Source organism: Castor canadensis, chromosome 1 (genome assembly GCF_047511655.1).
Source record: "Castor canadensis chromosome 1, mCasCan1.hap1v2, whole genome shotgun sequence".
Classification (NCBI taxonomy): domain Eukaryota; kingdom Metazoa; phylum Chordata; class Mammalia; order Rodentia; family Castoridae; genus Castor; species Castor canadensis.
The window spans coordinates 137,550,021-137,566,960 of NC_133386.1; the positions used below are offsets into that span (position 1 = coordinate 137,550,021).

The 16,940-nt window shown below is 42.4% G+C and overlaps 1 protein-coding gene across 6 annotated transcripts in view; it reads right to left on the minus strand.

The window, feature by feature from the left end:
- The window catches only part of LOC109678255 (pannexin-1-like), a 115,854-nt gene extending 106,805 nt beyond the window's left edge, over positions 1-9,049 (minus strand). Inside the window, exons 1-2 of one of the 6 annotated variants that reach the window (XM_074083196.1) lie at positions 8,290-8,410; positions 3,006-3,194 (exon numbers count right to left, since the gene is read on the minus strand). In XM_074083196.1, coding sequence (XP_073939297.1) covers positions 3,006-3,073 — 68 coding nt within the window. In that variant the 5' untranslated portion in view covers positions 3,074-3,194; positions 8,290-8,410. Of the gene's footprint in view, positions 1-3,005; positions 3,195-8,289 lie in introns of all 6 variants that reach the window. The other 5 variants (XM_074083234.1, XM_074083207.1, XM_074083219.1 and 2 more) reach the window with 5 other exon arrangements.
- Positions 9,050-16,940: the final 7,891 nt, after the last annotated feature.

A 16,940-nucleotide genomic window follows, 5' to 3' on the forward strand; every position in this document is an offset into this window, starting at 1 on the left:
AGATTTTAAAACGTCAAGAGTCTGAAACCACATTCAACATCACTGAGTCCTTTCCCATCACCTCTTCCTGAAGACCTCTCTTAAAAGCTAGCTATTGTAGTTCCAGAAACAAAGAAACCCCTTCTTGTGGAAGGCCTTGAACATCTACCTCTGTACTGAGTCAAAGAGTAGTGACTCAGACAAAATGAAAAGAGCTCACAAGAACTGTCACCATTATGTAGACAATCAGTCATGAGACTTATTTGTGAAGCAAGGACAGTCTAAACAGACCATCACGTGACAGATGCAGATGATCAAGTGGCAAAAGCTCTTTCTTAAAGGAACCTCACTAAAGAAAAGGGACTTTGAAGCTTTTCATCAGAGCACAGTATGTACTACTTCACAGCCTTTGTGACAACAGCACACCAGATACCAAGGACTCCTGTGCTCCTAAGGGCTCCATTCTTCCCATTCGTAGTTGAGGCAATAGAGCAAGGGTGTTCTGAAGGCACTCAGATATCAAGTACTGAGCTTATCTCCAGAAGCGACCACTGGGCACCAACTATGGACATGTTACTGTGTGTGACACAGGGATTCAAAGAAAACAGGGCATGGCCCCTGCCCAACCCCCACAGGGGTTTACAGTCCAGTTGAGGAGGACACAAATACAAACATAAACTACTAATGATAACAGACAAAAATATCACATAAGAGTAGAAAATAGTGAACCACAGCAGATACACACACTCAAAGGGAGGAGAGGATAGAAACCTGGCTGCAGAAACAGCATACCTAAGTAAGTGCCTTTGAGGCAGGCTAAAATTAGGGAAAGTTTGGGACTCATAAAAAAAATTTTACATCTTAGATCAACCATGCTTTGGCTCAGGCACAATGGTCACCTGGCCGGGTACCACCCATGCCCCTCCCCGCTCATTGATTATTGGATGAGAATCACTTTTAAAGTAACTGAGAAAGAGAAGCGCTCTCTCTCTGACAGCAGATTCTACCTGCCACCCCCGCCCCCACCAAGCTCCCTTTTGTAAATTCCATCCCTTTTAATAAACTCCCTTTACAGCCACATGTCCTGCCATGGATTCTTCCATGTGGGACAAAGAATCTGAAATTCTTCTGATCACAGAGTGAACCAGCACTGTTAACACTTTGAGTATTTAAAGCTGATAGCCTGTTTAGGACAAGGAACAGACTGCTATGCCTGGAACACAGAGCCCAGCTGGGGATCAAAACGAGGGCATGCTGGGCTCCAGCCTTGACTCTGTGAGCAGTGGCAAGAGGGCTCAGCAGGGTGGAGTGGGAGCACATTACTGCTTTAGCATCTCCAGTGCTGTAGTCCACGCACTCACGCTCCTGATGTCATCATCTGGGCTTCACTGTTGAGCCCAGGTGAGACTGGCTGCAACTCTTACAGTGCAGGTGCCCTTCCCAGCAAGAATCCAAGGAGCAGGGAGTGATCCCACGCAACAGAGCTGGAGACCTGGTGCACGTCAGCAGCCTCTGAGCAGGGTGCAAGCCTGCTCCACTCAATCCACCATCCCTCATACACACAGCAAAAGGCAAATAGAACCAAACAGCACTACAGCTCACACTGTGTGCCTCTGGGCACATAACCTGACACCTGTCTGCTGGCAACTGTTCCTCTGTAAAAGGTCAAAACAGGATTAGGGACATGTTTGCAGTTAACCTGCCCTGAGTGCTTTCTACCTTCCAGAGACTGCTCCGGTGCTTTACCTGTGTTAATTCACTGAGTTCTCACCACCCTGTGAGATAGATTCTACTATGATCCCACTTACTGATGAGGAAGCTAGGGCACACAGAAATCACATAGCTTTTCCAAGGCCTGGTGCTTGAATGTGTGGTGTGCCAGGATCAGACCCCAGGCAATCTGGCTCCAAAACTCACATCTTAACCACTGTGTATCCCACACGGTCTTTCAAAAATGAAAAAATATAAATGAAAGATTGCTGCTGTGAAAAATATCATGCCTAATGGATCTCACACACAAAATACAGAGGCTGTTAATATTGGTCCTAAGGACAAGGGACAGCATTAGGAGGGACAGCCTAAATGCAGAGGCACCACACAATTTCCTCTCAGGACACCCTCTCCTCAGCTGTTCCCCTCCAGGACTCTGACCAGACCCTCCAGGACTGCCAGCTCACAGGCTCTCAGCAGACAGGGCTTCCTGCTCTGCCAGGGAACAAGAGTAAACTACTGGAGACTACATGGGTCCAGGACCACAGCACACCCGGCCCAGCTCAACGCTGCCAGCCACAGCCTTACTTACGATGCACTGTACTGGCAGAGCTTCAAAGCCCAAAACACACTTGCTGAGTATGACCAGCTTGGGTCTTTCCCACATCAACTCCAGCATTTTCAGGACAACAGAGAGGCACTAGACATGCCTACAGCACTCGCCAGCAACAGCTCCTGAAAAACTTCCATGAAACATTTGCTCCATACAATATACCATGCCAGTTCTAAGATATAGGTGACACAGCTGTTCCTCAAAGGACACACAAGTTGGTAAGCATGAAATTGCTATGGTGGCCCTAACTAGTCTCTCAATAACGGTCCATTCTCCACCAAGTATTGGACGTAAGATTCATTTCATTTCTTTATTTCTTTATTTCAGTGCTGGGAACTAAACCCAGTCTCCTGCAAGCTAAGCAAATGCTTAGACCACTTAAGCCACACTCCCAGCCCTTTTGTTTATAATTTGCTTTTTGAGAAAGGATGTCACTAATTTGCCTAGGCGAGCCTCAAACTCACAATCCTCCTTCCTCTGCCTCACAAGTCGCTGGGATTACAGATGTATGCCACCACACCTGGCTCATGCTCATAGCGTGAAAATCTTCTGAATATTCTTTGGATAAACTCTAAAATCCAGGTCCCATCATCAAACCCCTGCTCATCTTCCAACCTCTTTACACCATTCACTCTCTGCTCAATAGGTCCAATGACACTAATTTTCTTTCAGTTCCTCCAAAAAAAAAAAAATTAAAGCATACCCATTTCTTCTGAAGAGGCTTCTTACACACTCATGTGCCATTCGGCTGAAGGCTGTCTTCCTGGGCATCCTGGGTGAGCCTTCCTCACCACAGTACTTGTTGAAAGGCACTGACACAGCCAGAATTCTGAAGAAAGTCACCACAAAGTGACAAGCCTCTGGGCTCTTGTCCACTTCTTTACTGGCAGGTCTGACTGTGCAGTACGATGATCCACATGAACACAGCACCAACGAATGAGAACAGGAGTGAACGGGAGAAGAGATGAGAAAGAGAATTACTGTAAGGCAGGCATGAGCCACAGTCCTGGGCTGGAAGGGCACGGCAGCGCATCCAATAACTCATTTTAGCCTAGTGTCTTCATATTACAGAGTGGGACTGATCCCAGGGAGATGCCTTCTGGTCACATGTGAGCCACACTGCTGTTGTTCCTTGCTGTTAAGAAATAAATATGTGGGGAGGGCGCTGAGAGGGAGACAATGTGGGCAATGTAAATAATGTACACTGTAAGACTAATCAGCATTATCACTACAAATCACTCCCTGTTTAATGCATATATCCTAATAAAAAATATAATAAAAAAGAAATATCCTAAGAGTGCTCCTTCAGTTTTTAAAAAGGCATCATTGCTGTTCCATTATTTGCTTGAATGTGGACAAGTAAAACAAAACAAAACCACAAAGGCTTAAGAGTGTTTTTAGAAGAGGAATGAAGCCTTAGTAAGAAGAAGGCTATAAGCACCAGCCCCTGGGCTCTCTTCCCTCCAGAGACACTAGGGTTAGGAAGGGTGGCAAATCAGTCACCATCACCCAGATTCACCCCAACAAGCCTCCAGAACCCTTGAGTGGCCCTAAATCTGCATGGAAGCTGGAGAGAAGCATAAGCCTGTCTCAGATCTGCTGGGGGCTCACAATTTAGTGAAGTACCTTCAGAGTGTAAAAGCTTAATTTACCCTCAGTTCAGTTCAGCCAACATTTATTGAATACCAACCATGTGTCAGACCTCTGTCTATGTATTATTTCATTTAAACAGACAGTGCACTGCTGCTTTGCAAATAAACAACCTGGTGCTATCTGAGAGCAGAATTAAGTTCCCCAGCCAAAGGCACAGCTGAGCCTTTCTTCAGGAACCCTTATTCTAGGGCTTCAAATGAGAAGCAGATGTTAACTCTTAAAAGACTTTTTAAAAAAGACATTTTCACATGTACTAGCAAACCATGTTTATAGTTTTATCAGTTGACTAAACAGGAAACCTTTTAGCTTTAAAAACAAAAAAAGTTAAACAGAGTTAAGATGGATTTTGGAGAGGTGGGGAAGGATTTCATAAGCAAAAGATAGCAAGTTGAGACCTGTCTGCCTCTCCAAAATCCAAAACCCCAGGCCAAATGGTAAATGGCCAGAAGGAAAGGTGCAGTCTCCAGACACTGCCAAGAGTGGCAGGTAGAGCCTAGAAATAAGTCTTGTGAAATAACACTGTAAACAGGCAACTGCAAACCAATACCATAAAATGCTACTTCAACCTTAAGAATAGCAAATTAAAAAAGTGTCTAAGTTCTAAGGGGTCTCCAAACACACCTTTTGACCCTTGGACTTTTAACTCCATCATGAAATTGGATTCCAAAGCAATAGTTCTCAAAGTGTAGCCTGGCAACCTCAGAATCCGAGACCCTTTTGCAGAAGGAGTTCTGTGATGTTAATTTATAATAACATCATATTTTTACTTCCCTTTCTATTCTCATTTTCTTGTGAATGTACAAAGTGAGTTTTCCAGAGGCTACTGATGTGGGACATCACAGAATAATGAATGAGAAGCAAATAGGAGAATCCAGGTCTTCTATTAAGAAGATTTGCAAAAATACCATTCAAGTTTCTGAAGTCACTTTCCATAAAAATACACATTACATATGTTAATATGCAATGGACTTTTCTATATAGTAGCAATAGATACAAACCACAAACAAAAGCTTTTACAGCATTCTCAAGAAATCTGAAGAGTGTAACAGGACTCCTGAGACCAAAAAGTTTGAGAACCCCTGCTCTAGAGAAATATATTTTATACAAAGAAGCACAGATAAGGATGTTCACTGAACCACTGCTTGTAACAGAAAAAAGTGGTATGAACTTATGTGTCATAACAGAACAATTACATAAGCTGAAATATAATCACACTATGGAAAGTTACACCCTTTTTAAAAAGAATGAGGGAGCGCTACATGTGCTCACATGAAACATTTCCAAGACACACTAAAGATAAAGGAGCAGATTACAAAATATTCTACTTAAATATTATGTTAAAATGCTAATAACGTTTTTTCCATAGAAACAAAGAGAAGTGTGAAAGAATATACACTAAACAATAGAATGGTTGGTTACACACACACACACACACACACACACACACACAGGCATATGGTTTTTGGCAAATTAAAATTAACCTGGAAAATTCCCTCCACTGCCACAGCAGCAGTGTCATAGTGTGATGGTGGGACATGCCTACGGGAGCTGACACTGCAAAACCCTCTGGACAGTCAAATTGTACCCTGAAACAAGACCACCCTGCCAGCTGACACACCAAGTCCATGGACAACCTGCTCCTGCTTTACCTGAGAACACTCGCCAGCTGCTATACCTATCTGGAAGCTGTAATTTTTCTCAAAGATTCACTTTATTTGATCCATCCAAAATTTGTTACATCATAAAATCACGCAGACAGTAACAAGAGCTGTGACAAAATATGAAAAGTGGGTAACTTTAATGATGCCCCCAAATGTAGAAATGAGTATTCCTCCTAACTATCAAAAAGAAAAAAGTCCAATTGTTGAGATAACCTGACAAGTTCCCAGTAAGGACCCTGCTTCCTATTACTGAATAGCCTTTCAAATATTATCAGAATGGCCAAGAATTTTTATGAGAATAGAGCTACATACAGAACAATACAAATACCCCTAAAATAAGCTCATTTCCCTAGGGGCTGGCTATATAATAACAAAATCATAGTATATCAGTGGATATGGGTTGAATTCCCCAACAGTCTTAACATTCCATTGAAAGAACAAAACAGGCTGAAATGATAAGTGTGCAAGTAAAATTATTAATTATATTGGAAAAATAAATGGATAATTAAAAATAAACCTGCTCTAAGGATGGCCTATGTCAGTCTAATTATAATGGAATTTTAAAAAATTTAAATGTGCAGAATTTAGACCAAAAGCATTTTTCATCAAGTCGTACCAAAAACAAAATTCAAAGGTATCTGAAATCTGGTATTGTAGATATTTTTTTCAATGGTTGTAGCATATTTTTAAATTGCTATTACATTATGAAATGTTTGTTATTTGTCATTTCATATTTCTTGCTCTTATTGTTATTCTAAATTGGCTCCAATAATACTACACAGAACTTTCAAATAATTTTCGATGGAATTTTTTTTATTTTAATTTTTCAAGGGATATAAAATTCTTCTTAGAGACAACATAGTAACAGTCAGTATCCAAAAAATGCTAAAATCCTATTGACATTCCTGCTCATTGTTTATTTGCCCACACTTTACTTGAATACCTACTTTGTATCAAATTTTAAGAACATATGGTACAGTCTAGAGGCGAAGACAGAATTCAACAAATAACTACCTAACTGCAACTAGCATTAAGTGTTAGAAGGGAAGCTTACAGGGTGTGGTAAAACATGTTATCAGGAAGTCCAACTCAAAGTTGCAATTTGACCCCTGAAATGGGTCATTTCTTCCTTAAAACCAGGAACACATCAATATGCCCCTTCCGAACCTCTGACAGCTGCATGTAAAGAAAGTCAGAGCTAGATGGTGCTACTTACTTAACTAGTAACTCGGGAATGTAAAACCATCCTGAAAAATGACTTCATCTTTCTGGAAACCAATACTGTTCTTATGTCCTTTTCTTTCAGTGTTGGGAGGAGAGAAGCATTTGCAAAGATTTATGTATAAACAAGCTTCATGTGTAAGAGTACAAATACTGAATGAACCTAAGTGTCCATCAGTAGCAAACTGCTTAGATAAATTCTAATAAGAATATACCACACTGCAGGATGCTAATCTGCCCATCTTATAACAGTGAGGCGATAGCTCTATATTGACATGGAAAGCTCTCCAAAAGACAGTAAGTGAGAAAAAGCAAACTACTATAGCATGATGCACTTTGTTTAAAAAATAAAATATGGTACACAAATACAGAATACAACATAGTATACAATGTAGCATTGTATACTGTATTGATTCCAAGAAAGGGGGTGGTAAGGCTGTACAAAGTGTCCACTGTGGTTACCTCTGGCATATGGCATGCGTCCTTTACCATGAGAATACTTGTAGGTTCTGCTTGTGAACTAAAAATAAGACAAAAACATTCACAAGATAAAATGTCTACCCAACAGGAGCCTCTCTGGACTGTAGATGTCCTTCACTTGGTTTTTTGGTTTGAGGATGTGCTGTTATAGGACCTATGCAATGAGATCCTAAATACTGTTACAGATGCCCCTTAAAAGAATCAACCAGCTTTGCCAGCTGGCACACACTGAAAACTAGCCTGAGGATATTCGCAGTAACTGCCTAAATCCAGTCACAATAAAGCAGATGACATCAACCCCCGGGCTGCCAGCTCCAGCCTCAGTTACGGGAAACACAGGGAAATTAAGATAGAGGCAGAGCTGCCTCTGCCTCACTGGGGCTGGCCCAATGCGTGCCCTGTAATGATAGCACAGGGCAGAGTTAACATGAAACACACGGGAAACACATCCCTCCCTGTCCAGAAATGAGGCTGTCCACTGGGAGGACAGTGGGAAAGGGTGGCAGGGGAACAGGGATCCCTGGCTGACCACACATCCTTACAGGCTGCCTTCATTGCTCATTTGGTCCAGCCAGCCTGGGTTCAGGCCAAGAAACATCCTCACAGGAGCCTAGGGTACTTCTCTCCCCAAGGTACCCAGAGGTTATGGTACCCAAAATTAAAGAAGTCCTAAGGCAGTACACTGGGCCTGACACAACCTTAAGTCTAGGGCATCATGGACCATGTCTGTCAAAAGACTCCAAGAACATGACATGGAACAAAAGAACTGAGGAGTAGGATATGAGCAGAGTCAACGGGATACAAATGATGCAACTGGGCCTATTCTTCCCAATCTGCACGCCCACTGTTGGGAGCACTACCGGGGCATTCCAAAATTCAGGATGAAATACAATAAAATCACATCTCACCAGACCCGACAGCCCTCGATAACGCAGCCCAGCGCTGGCCGCTGTGCCGCCCCCCTACTCTTACCAATGGAGATCTCCTGCGCGAAGGCCAGCGAGATGAGCAGCAGAGGCAGCCCCACCGCGATGCATGTGACCATCTTGTCCACCGCCAGCTCCAGCCGTAGCCCCTTGAACTTGGGCTCGATGGGCTCCTTAAGCAAGAAGTCCGAGAACACGTACTCCGTAGCCAGGTGGGCGATGGCCATGGCTCCTGAGACTCTGCTTCGGCCAGGCAGGCCCACCAGGGCAGCCCGGGTACCGCCGGCGTCGGGAGGGCTGCGCGGCGCCTGCACCCGGTCAGCAGCCCGGCGCGTGGCTTTCGCTTTCCCTTTGCCGGCTCCCCAGCTCCTGCTGCATCTCTCCGACCTTTTGTCTCTGTGCGTCGGGTTCCCAGAGACCCAGCCGGAGCCACTGCTGCGTCCCCGCGGTGCCCGGCGAGCTGGGGCCCCGGGGTGCGCGGAACGCAGGAGCTCGCGCCCCGGCCTCTGTCCGGGCGGCACTGGGACCTGGCGCTCAGACGCGCTGCGGTCCCGCCCCGCGTGCTCAGCCCGCGCCGGTCCCCTGGGGCGCACGACAGCTGGGCGCAGAGCTTTTCTCGCCGCGCCAGGAGGCGCAAAAACAACCCCGAAACAACGCACTGACCTCTGGCTCCCGCCCCTCCGCGCCCCAGCCGCCCTAGCTGCCTTGCAGGCGGACCCTCCGCCCGAGCCCAGGGATCCGCGCTCTTCCGGAACCACCGGGGAAACCGAGTGCTCAGGGGCGTGGAGTTTCCGCAAGCCTTGCTGACGCCGGGCGGGGTGGGGGCGGCTGCCGCGCCCCTGAAGCCCGTGCTGAAATAGATCATCCCAGCCAGAGTCCTCAAATTTCTCGTGCCCTTCCCATCTTCATTCGACCGCCTCCTGGTACATGGATTTTTAAAAATTAGGATGTATTCGTTGTACTGGGGGGATTCATTGTGAAAATTCCAAATAGGCTTATATTATACATTGGTTAGATCGCCCCCAGCATCTCTCCCCCTTGATCCCCCTCCGCACCCCACTTCAAGCAGTTGCATGAGGTTTCATTCTTGTATTTCCTATAGGTATATGAAGTCCATCAACCACATTCCCGCACCTTAAGCTTTGCTCCCCCTCCCCCTCCCACAAGTATCCACACACACTGTACCGATTTTACAGTCCTGACTTTCATTCATTATAAATTTCTAAGTCAATGTTCAAAGGGACTTCTCTATCTTCGCTGTGTGTATACTTTACTTTGGTCCGTTCAGTTCCTTCCATTATTCTCCCATCCCGCCTTTTTCAACAGATTTCAATATATTCGTTATATCCTCTACTTTCACAGATGTTATGTTTTGTGGTATTATTGGTGCTCTTTGTCTTTTCCTTTCCCTCCTTCCATTTCCACAAGCAACCTCTAACCCTGTGCATAGGATAGCCTCCTTTCCTGCCTCACGACCAACATTATTGTGTGATACTGGGGATGGAACCCTGGGTCTCTTGCACGCTAGGAGCCCAGGGCTATCTCCCCAGCCCCCACTCCAGGCATTTCTACCAGTGAAGTCCATTTAAAGGGAGCTGTAGAAACTTCAAGGAACAACCGGTGCCATAGTAATCAAGCAGAGTAGACATGCATGTTGCAGAGGGACTTCTAGACCTTTCCAGGAGCTCCAGGTGAGAAGGATGCAAAAGAGTGGTTAGGAGTGCTGTGCATCACTGAGTTTCAGGCTTCTATTTGCACTACACACCCCCCATTTAGATAGCTCACAGGACTTCAGTCTTCATCCACTCCTTAAACCTGAATTAGTCTTTCCCGTCTTATTAAATCCACTCATGTGCCCAAGCCAGAAACCAGGAGCATCATCTTTAACACTTTCATTTCTCCCACTTGCTACAACTGATTTCCCAATTCTCTTGCTTCTCTCTCCTAAAAGCAAATCTGAGCCAGGCTTGATGATACAGTCTATAATCCCAGCACTCAGGTTCAGCCTACTATTCTGTCTTCAAACCACACATGCATCAAGCCATTTTCCCCATGACTGCCAGTGGGAGCTTTGTAAAGCTCTAATCTGTTCACATAACTCCTCTATTTAAAGAGTGCACTGTTTTTAGGATAAAATCTAAAATTGTTAGTATAGCCACTACTTACCTTCCCTTTGAGTTAAGTTAGTTAGGTTCCTTGTCTCATCCAGGCCTTCCCCTGCCCAAAATTCTACCCAACATTGGCGTCTTTGCCTGATCTTTATTTACTCTCCTAGCCTCAGCTCAATGTGGCCTTCCCAGGAAAGTCTCCCCTGAGTAGACTAAACTAGGTTAGGTACCTTTGTTAAATACTCTCCTAATACTGGCATTCCCCATTACTAGCCAAGGGTCTTGGGGATATTGTGTGACTGTCCTGTGCTTCAGTTTTCTTATCTGTAAAATGCTGATACCTCTTAGGATTGTGGTACCTATGGATCAAATGAGTTAACACAGGTAAAGTGCCTAGGATAGTGCCTGGCAACTGTTGTGTGCTATGTAAAAGTTATCTCTTATTATTGCCCTTTATTTTTCCTTATTAACAATAATCATCATTACAACTCAACAAATATTTGTTTAGCTCTTTATTTCATGTTTGTCACCCCTTTTTGCAGTCATCTTCATGAGGGTAGGTCAGTGCCCAGCTATACCACTTTAATCTTCAACATTTAGCACAAATGCCTGGTACATGGTAGGTGTTTTAATCCATGTCATTAAATAAATATCTAAAGGAATCTATTTCACCTTGAAACAAATTTCTTAAAGCAATCCATCTTACACTCATGTATCCATACTTTCAAGGCATGTATTACAGGTTGGTGCTGGGCCAGTTCTGGGCTCAAAAGATGAGGAAACAAAGATGAAACAATGGCATTCCCTTTCTTCAAGTCCTCAGGGCTTACTTAGTAAGAGAAGTAAATCATAAGAACAGTTAAGTATAATACAAGTTAGAAAGGGTAAGTATTATTGTGAAAGGTAGGGAATGACAACAGAGGTACAGAGAAAGAGTAGGGCCTGCAAAGATGAGTCAGTCTGGGGCCAACAGAGCTGAGGCAAGAGCTTTCTAGGAGTAAGTAAATCACAGAGGTTATTCCAGTTCTCTCCCTATCAATGTCAACTTATCCAACAGGTCAAACAGTACCTCTTTGGGGAAGTCTTGCAGGATCCCCAGGTGTAATGAGACCATCACTCCTGCAGCACTTTCCCCCTCTGTTGTCTTCAGATTTGTTAGTATAAAGCTAAATGTGTTTCATTTAGCTCCCTATATGATGGTGGCTGCATGTCTGCTTTTTCACTACATAGCAACCCCGGAGGATCTAGATTGAGTCTCATCAGTTTTGTTAACTTCCTTCAGCCCTGGAAGTCAATCCATATTTGCTGAATTTAAAATAGAGAAAAGAAAACTTGTTAGGAAATGGGAAGTAAAGACTCCTAACACTGGTAAGGAAGATGAAGAGGAAGGAGTTAAAGATGAAAAGGTAGGGGCCAGGGAAGGTAGTCTGGACTTTTTGCAGTAAGCATTAAGGGAGTTTTTGGAAGGGAGTACTATAAATAGAGTTGTCCTTTAAAATGATTAATCTGATAGCCATGTGTAGAATGGAGTAGAATGAGAGAGTGAAGGTAGAGAGACTGGGTAAGAGGCTATTCCAATTTTGCATGGAAAATAAGGAGGTCCCAAATGGTACTATGGTGTTAAGGATAGAAACAAGGGGCATCTAAGGGATGATAGCTAAGACAGCCGTCTTTCCTACTGCAAAAGATCAAACAATCTGACTCACACCAGCATTCTTTGGGATGAAACAAAAAGACAAAAGCCTGGATTCAACTCCTGAGTTTGCCACACAGTTGCTGTGTAACCAAGGGTACATCACAGGAAATCTCTAAGCCTCAATTTTTTCATTCACTAAATAAGAATAATACTGCCTACCTCAATGGTTTGTTCTAAGGCGTAAATGAAATAACATATTTTATATTGCCTGCTGAATCACAGCTATTTGGCATTTGATAGCTATCATTACCATCCTCAGGAGTTTAGTATGTCTAATAAAGTGTAGGTAATATAGCTTGTTTTAAACAAACAGATTTTAACTTTTAAACTTTAGTTTAACTATAACTTTAGATTACGTTTAGATTTACAGAAGAAGTGAGGAAATGGTTCAGAGGTTTCCCACACACCCAACTCCAGCACTCAAGTTCTCCTATTGTTACCATCTTGCAAAGTACAGTACATTTGTGACAGTTAACAAACCACTATCAATACATTAAAGAAGGTCTACAGTTGACTAATATTTCCTTAGTTTTCCCCTAACACTCTTCTGCTCCACAATCCCATCTGGGATAGCATATTCTGTTTAGTTGCAGTCTCTTTAGCTCATCTTGGCTACGATGTTTCTCAGATTTTGTTTTGATGATGACATTGCTTTTTACCATTATAAGGTGCAATTAGGGATTAAATTACACATTCTCCTCCCATTTCAGCCTTGCCCCTACCCCTTGCCATAGTTTAATGTTAGAAGGAGGCCATGATGAGTTCTGGGACTCACAGCCACTCTCCCAGAATTCTGTTTTGCTTGAGGTTCTTGACATTTGAATGAGATATTTTGCAACCAAAGTAGTCAAACTCAAAATAATCAAGCTCACTAGACTGTCTGTTCTGCTTAATATTCATTTGAGAAATATTTGCTGATCAGTCGCTATCTATCTGTACTACAGTCTTAATGGCATGCAACAGTGAGCAAAACAGGTCAAAGGTTGTTTTCACAGAACCTAATTTCCAGTTAAAGAGGCAGACAAAAATCAAGCTAACAGACATCTAAAGTTATTATTCCTATGATAAGTGCTACAAAGGAAACCAGTGTTGGTGGGAAATAAAAGAAGGGACCCACTTTGGAGAAGGCAGCTTGGGGAGCTCACATCTGAACTAGAAAAGTTAGAAAAGGGATGGGGATGCTGAAGAGGATGAAAAGGGAGGGAATTTAAGGCATAGAAAGGAGCGTGCCAAAGGCAAAGCTCTGAGATCTCTGTTAGAAAAGATCTACCAAGATACAAGAATTAATAATGAAGCAGAAGAAAATCCAAGATGTGAGAGTGGTGAGCATGAGTCAAATCAGCCTGGGCCTTGCCAACAAAGAAAAGAGTCTGGGGGGTTATTAAAAGTAAAGTAGAAATGCACGAATTAGGAGAGTGATCTGGTCATATTCAGAAAAGCACTGCAGTAGCTGTGTGGGCAGTGGTTGGAAGAGGCAAGTGTGACAGCGAAGAAGCAGCATACATTTACTCTCTTACAGCTCTGGAACTCCAAAGTTTGAAATCAGTTCCAGGCCAAACTCCCTCTGGAGGCTCTAGAAGAGAACCTGTTCCCAGGCCTCTTCTGTTTCTCTAGCTCTTTATACATCACGTTCCTTAACTTTTGGTTTTTTCCTCTATCTCCAGAAGTATAGCTTCCTGCTTCAGTTGTTACACTGCCTCTTTTATCATAGAATCTCCATCTGCCTCTCTTTTATAGGGGATGTTATGATTACATTTAAAGACAATCTGGATAATCCAGAATAAAGTCCCCATCACCAGATCCTTAATTTAATTAATAACTACGAAATCCCTTTTGCAATATAAGATAGCAACACAGGTTTCAGAATTAGGATATATAATCTTTGGGAACATTACTCCATCTACTTTAAAAGACAAAGTATTTGAAAAGGTCCCAATATCAAGTTCTGAGGAATGTGCTGACAGAGAATGACTAGCAAAGGAGATTGAGAAGAAATAGAAATTGAGGAAGAAGGAAGCTCACAGAGCCAGGGGACTACAGAGGTGTCCACAGGGAAGGAACTGACAGTTGTTGCTGAGAGGTTGAGTAATAAAAAGATGGAAAGCTCTTTGCTTTCCATTTTTTAATGGAAAACATCGTTGATGATTTCATAGAGTAGTATAGAAGGAAAAACTTATAATTGGGGGAATTAAGTCTTTGAGAAAACAGGAAGCAGAGAACCTGGCCATGCAAGGAGCAAGGGCACTTCTTCCACTGTAAGAGAAGAAAAAGACATGCATTGATGAAAGGAGGGGCTAACTGTCCCAAAAGAGCGAAGCTGAGAATGAAGGAGGATTATGTGTTTGAGGAGACAATATTTGAAGGGTCAAATTATTTGTAGAGATACATTATTTTTTCCATTTTCTCTAGTCATTGTGATTAAATACCTAAAAGACAATACATTTTTTAACCATCACTTTCCCCATTTAATGGCAGGTAATTTTGAGTGAAAAAAATCCAAATAGCCATCTTCTAATATGTGAAACTTTATTAAAAAGAGAAATGGTGCGATAAAACTACTTTTCTTTCCATTAAAAAAATAAACCAAGTGAAACAGAAAAAACATAACTAAATGATTTGTTGTCATAGTAAAGGTGAGTAATAAATAAGGCAATTACCATAATTATTATTATTATATAATTGTAGAGCCTACACATGTTGAAAACTGTAGAGCTTGTACTACAAAAATCACAGCGGTTAGCAGGCTGAAATTCAAAATCTTTTGGGTAAAAAAAATCTTTTGGGTACCCTATTTGATACAACATTCAAGCAAACTACAAACAGACTCATTAGCATTTTCATCCTGTTTTATGTAAGACTATAGATTCTAGCAGATTACCCATTTCCCCTCACTAAAAAGATGAGAAAGTATAAAAGTTTCCACTACCAGAGTATTTATTAGGTTGTACTCGTTCACCTGAACACTCAAATGATCCACTGTTAAGGCAGATGTTCTAATATCACTCTTCTGGCATCCGCAGCTTGCCCTGAGCTAAGGGCAATTTCTCAGTCTAATAATAAACAACTTTGCTTTTATCAATCTTGCACCTAATGTCTAGACATGCCTACAAAGAGGGTGCATTACCTCACAATGGTTGAATTTAGTTATTCAATATTTTATTTTATTTTTGCATGTGAGTCTTGGAAATTTTAATACTTACCTTCAAAGTTGATTTAATGGTTTAAAAATTACCACTGAGACTCTTTTTCTAAACTTTCCTTTTTTCCTCCTCCCCTCAAGAGCTATGGCTTTAAGAGTCAGGGAATTTGGGGTTTTTAGAAAGCCGCCTTCTCTCAACCAGTCAGCTGCATTGGTGAATTCCTCCTCATGTTCCTGACATAATGACACTATTCTTATTTCATAGAAGATGGAGACCTGGGAAGATTCCCCCTAACTCAGAGAAAAATCAGACTCAAGATTCAAGACCAGACTTGAAGTTCTACCCTTTACTGTGACCTTGCAGGAAACCAGGTCTCTAACTTACAGTGGGAAAACCAAGCCTGCTCCTTCACAGATTCTAGCCCTCCCAAAATCTGAAATAGAAATATAAATTCTCTAGTTAATTTTTGAAAGTACAGATATTGCTAAGGAAACAGTGTAAAAACATATAACGTGAAGTGAATTGTAAACATTCAAGTATTTCTACAGTTTTGAATAAAAACAGCAGCAATTAAAAAAAACCCTTATAACTTTGCCTTGTATAATAAACAGTGCACAGGCTATTTATAGTAAAAGGGAAGAGGCCAGGAGAGGTGGTTAAAGCCTCCAAAAATTCATTTGGTCTAATTCTATCACTAGATACTGATTTAAGACATTTCCATGAACTCTTTAGAAACTTATTTTCCCTGGAATGACTAAGGGAAACATTTCAAGTAACTGTGATAAAAAAAATTAATGTTATTCTAATTAGATAGACGTCTGAGTCATTATAACTAGAAGTTGTTCATCTAGAAACTGATGGTTAGCAAAGAAAACACTTTCATCTAAAAGTTATGAAAGATGAAATATAAAAATATCTCGCAGGGGGTTTCCCACTTAAGTAAATTTGTTCAGAGAACAGACTAAGGATAGGCATTTCTCAGTCCTGTGCATTCTTCTTTTTCTGTATATTTTATACCTAAGGATTATTCACAGCCCATTTAAAAATAAATAAATGAAAGCAAATTGCTTTGGATGATGCTACAGAGGATCAGAAGCCTGATCCAGGATACAGTATAAACCTTTCTTGGTGAACAATGCTTTGGTCCATTTTCCTGGTTGGCCCACCATCTAGCCAGCTGTGGAACCTCACAGCTGCCGCTAAGAAAGGCCAGAGAGTTCACAGAGCATCCGTGGGGAGTGCACAGGACTGGACTTCTCGGTAAGCCATCTGCCTCCTTGCAGAGCGGAGTCTGAGGGACAGAATCATAGTGGCAATGAGGAAGAGGAGTCCAATGATGAAGAGAGTGACCAAGGCTGCCTTGGCTCCCCTTGGGCCCAGATTCTTGCCAAAGAAATAGAGCTCCTCTTTGCCAGGTTGTTCTGTGAAAAAAGAAAAGTGAGGCATCAGGCACCTGCTTCTCCCTGGGGAGTGAACATTGAAGCATTCACACACAGACACAGGAGAGGATACCGTTACCACTGGAGGGCACCACAGTTGGGTGGGATACTTCTCCAGAAGGAGACTTAGTGGAGTATGGAATCCTGTTGTCTGGACCAAAAAAAAGGTAAGTTGATTGTATTACAGATAAGGGTAGGAGATTCTTTTCATGCCATAAGTCACATCTTTTTACCAATGAGGATTTTGCCTCACCAACATCTCTCCTCTTTCTTGGATTCTCACTGGCTACTTCACACCAGTACACATGCATTTG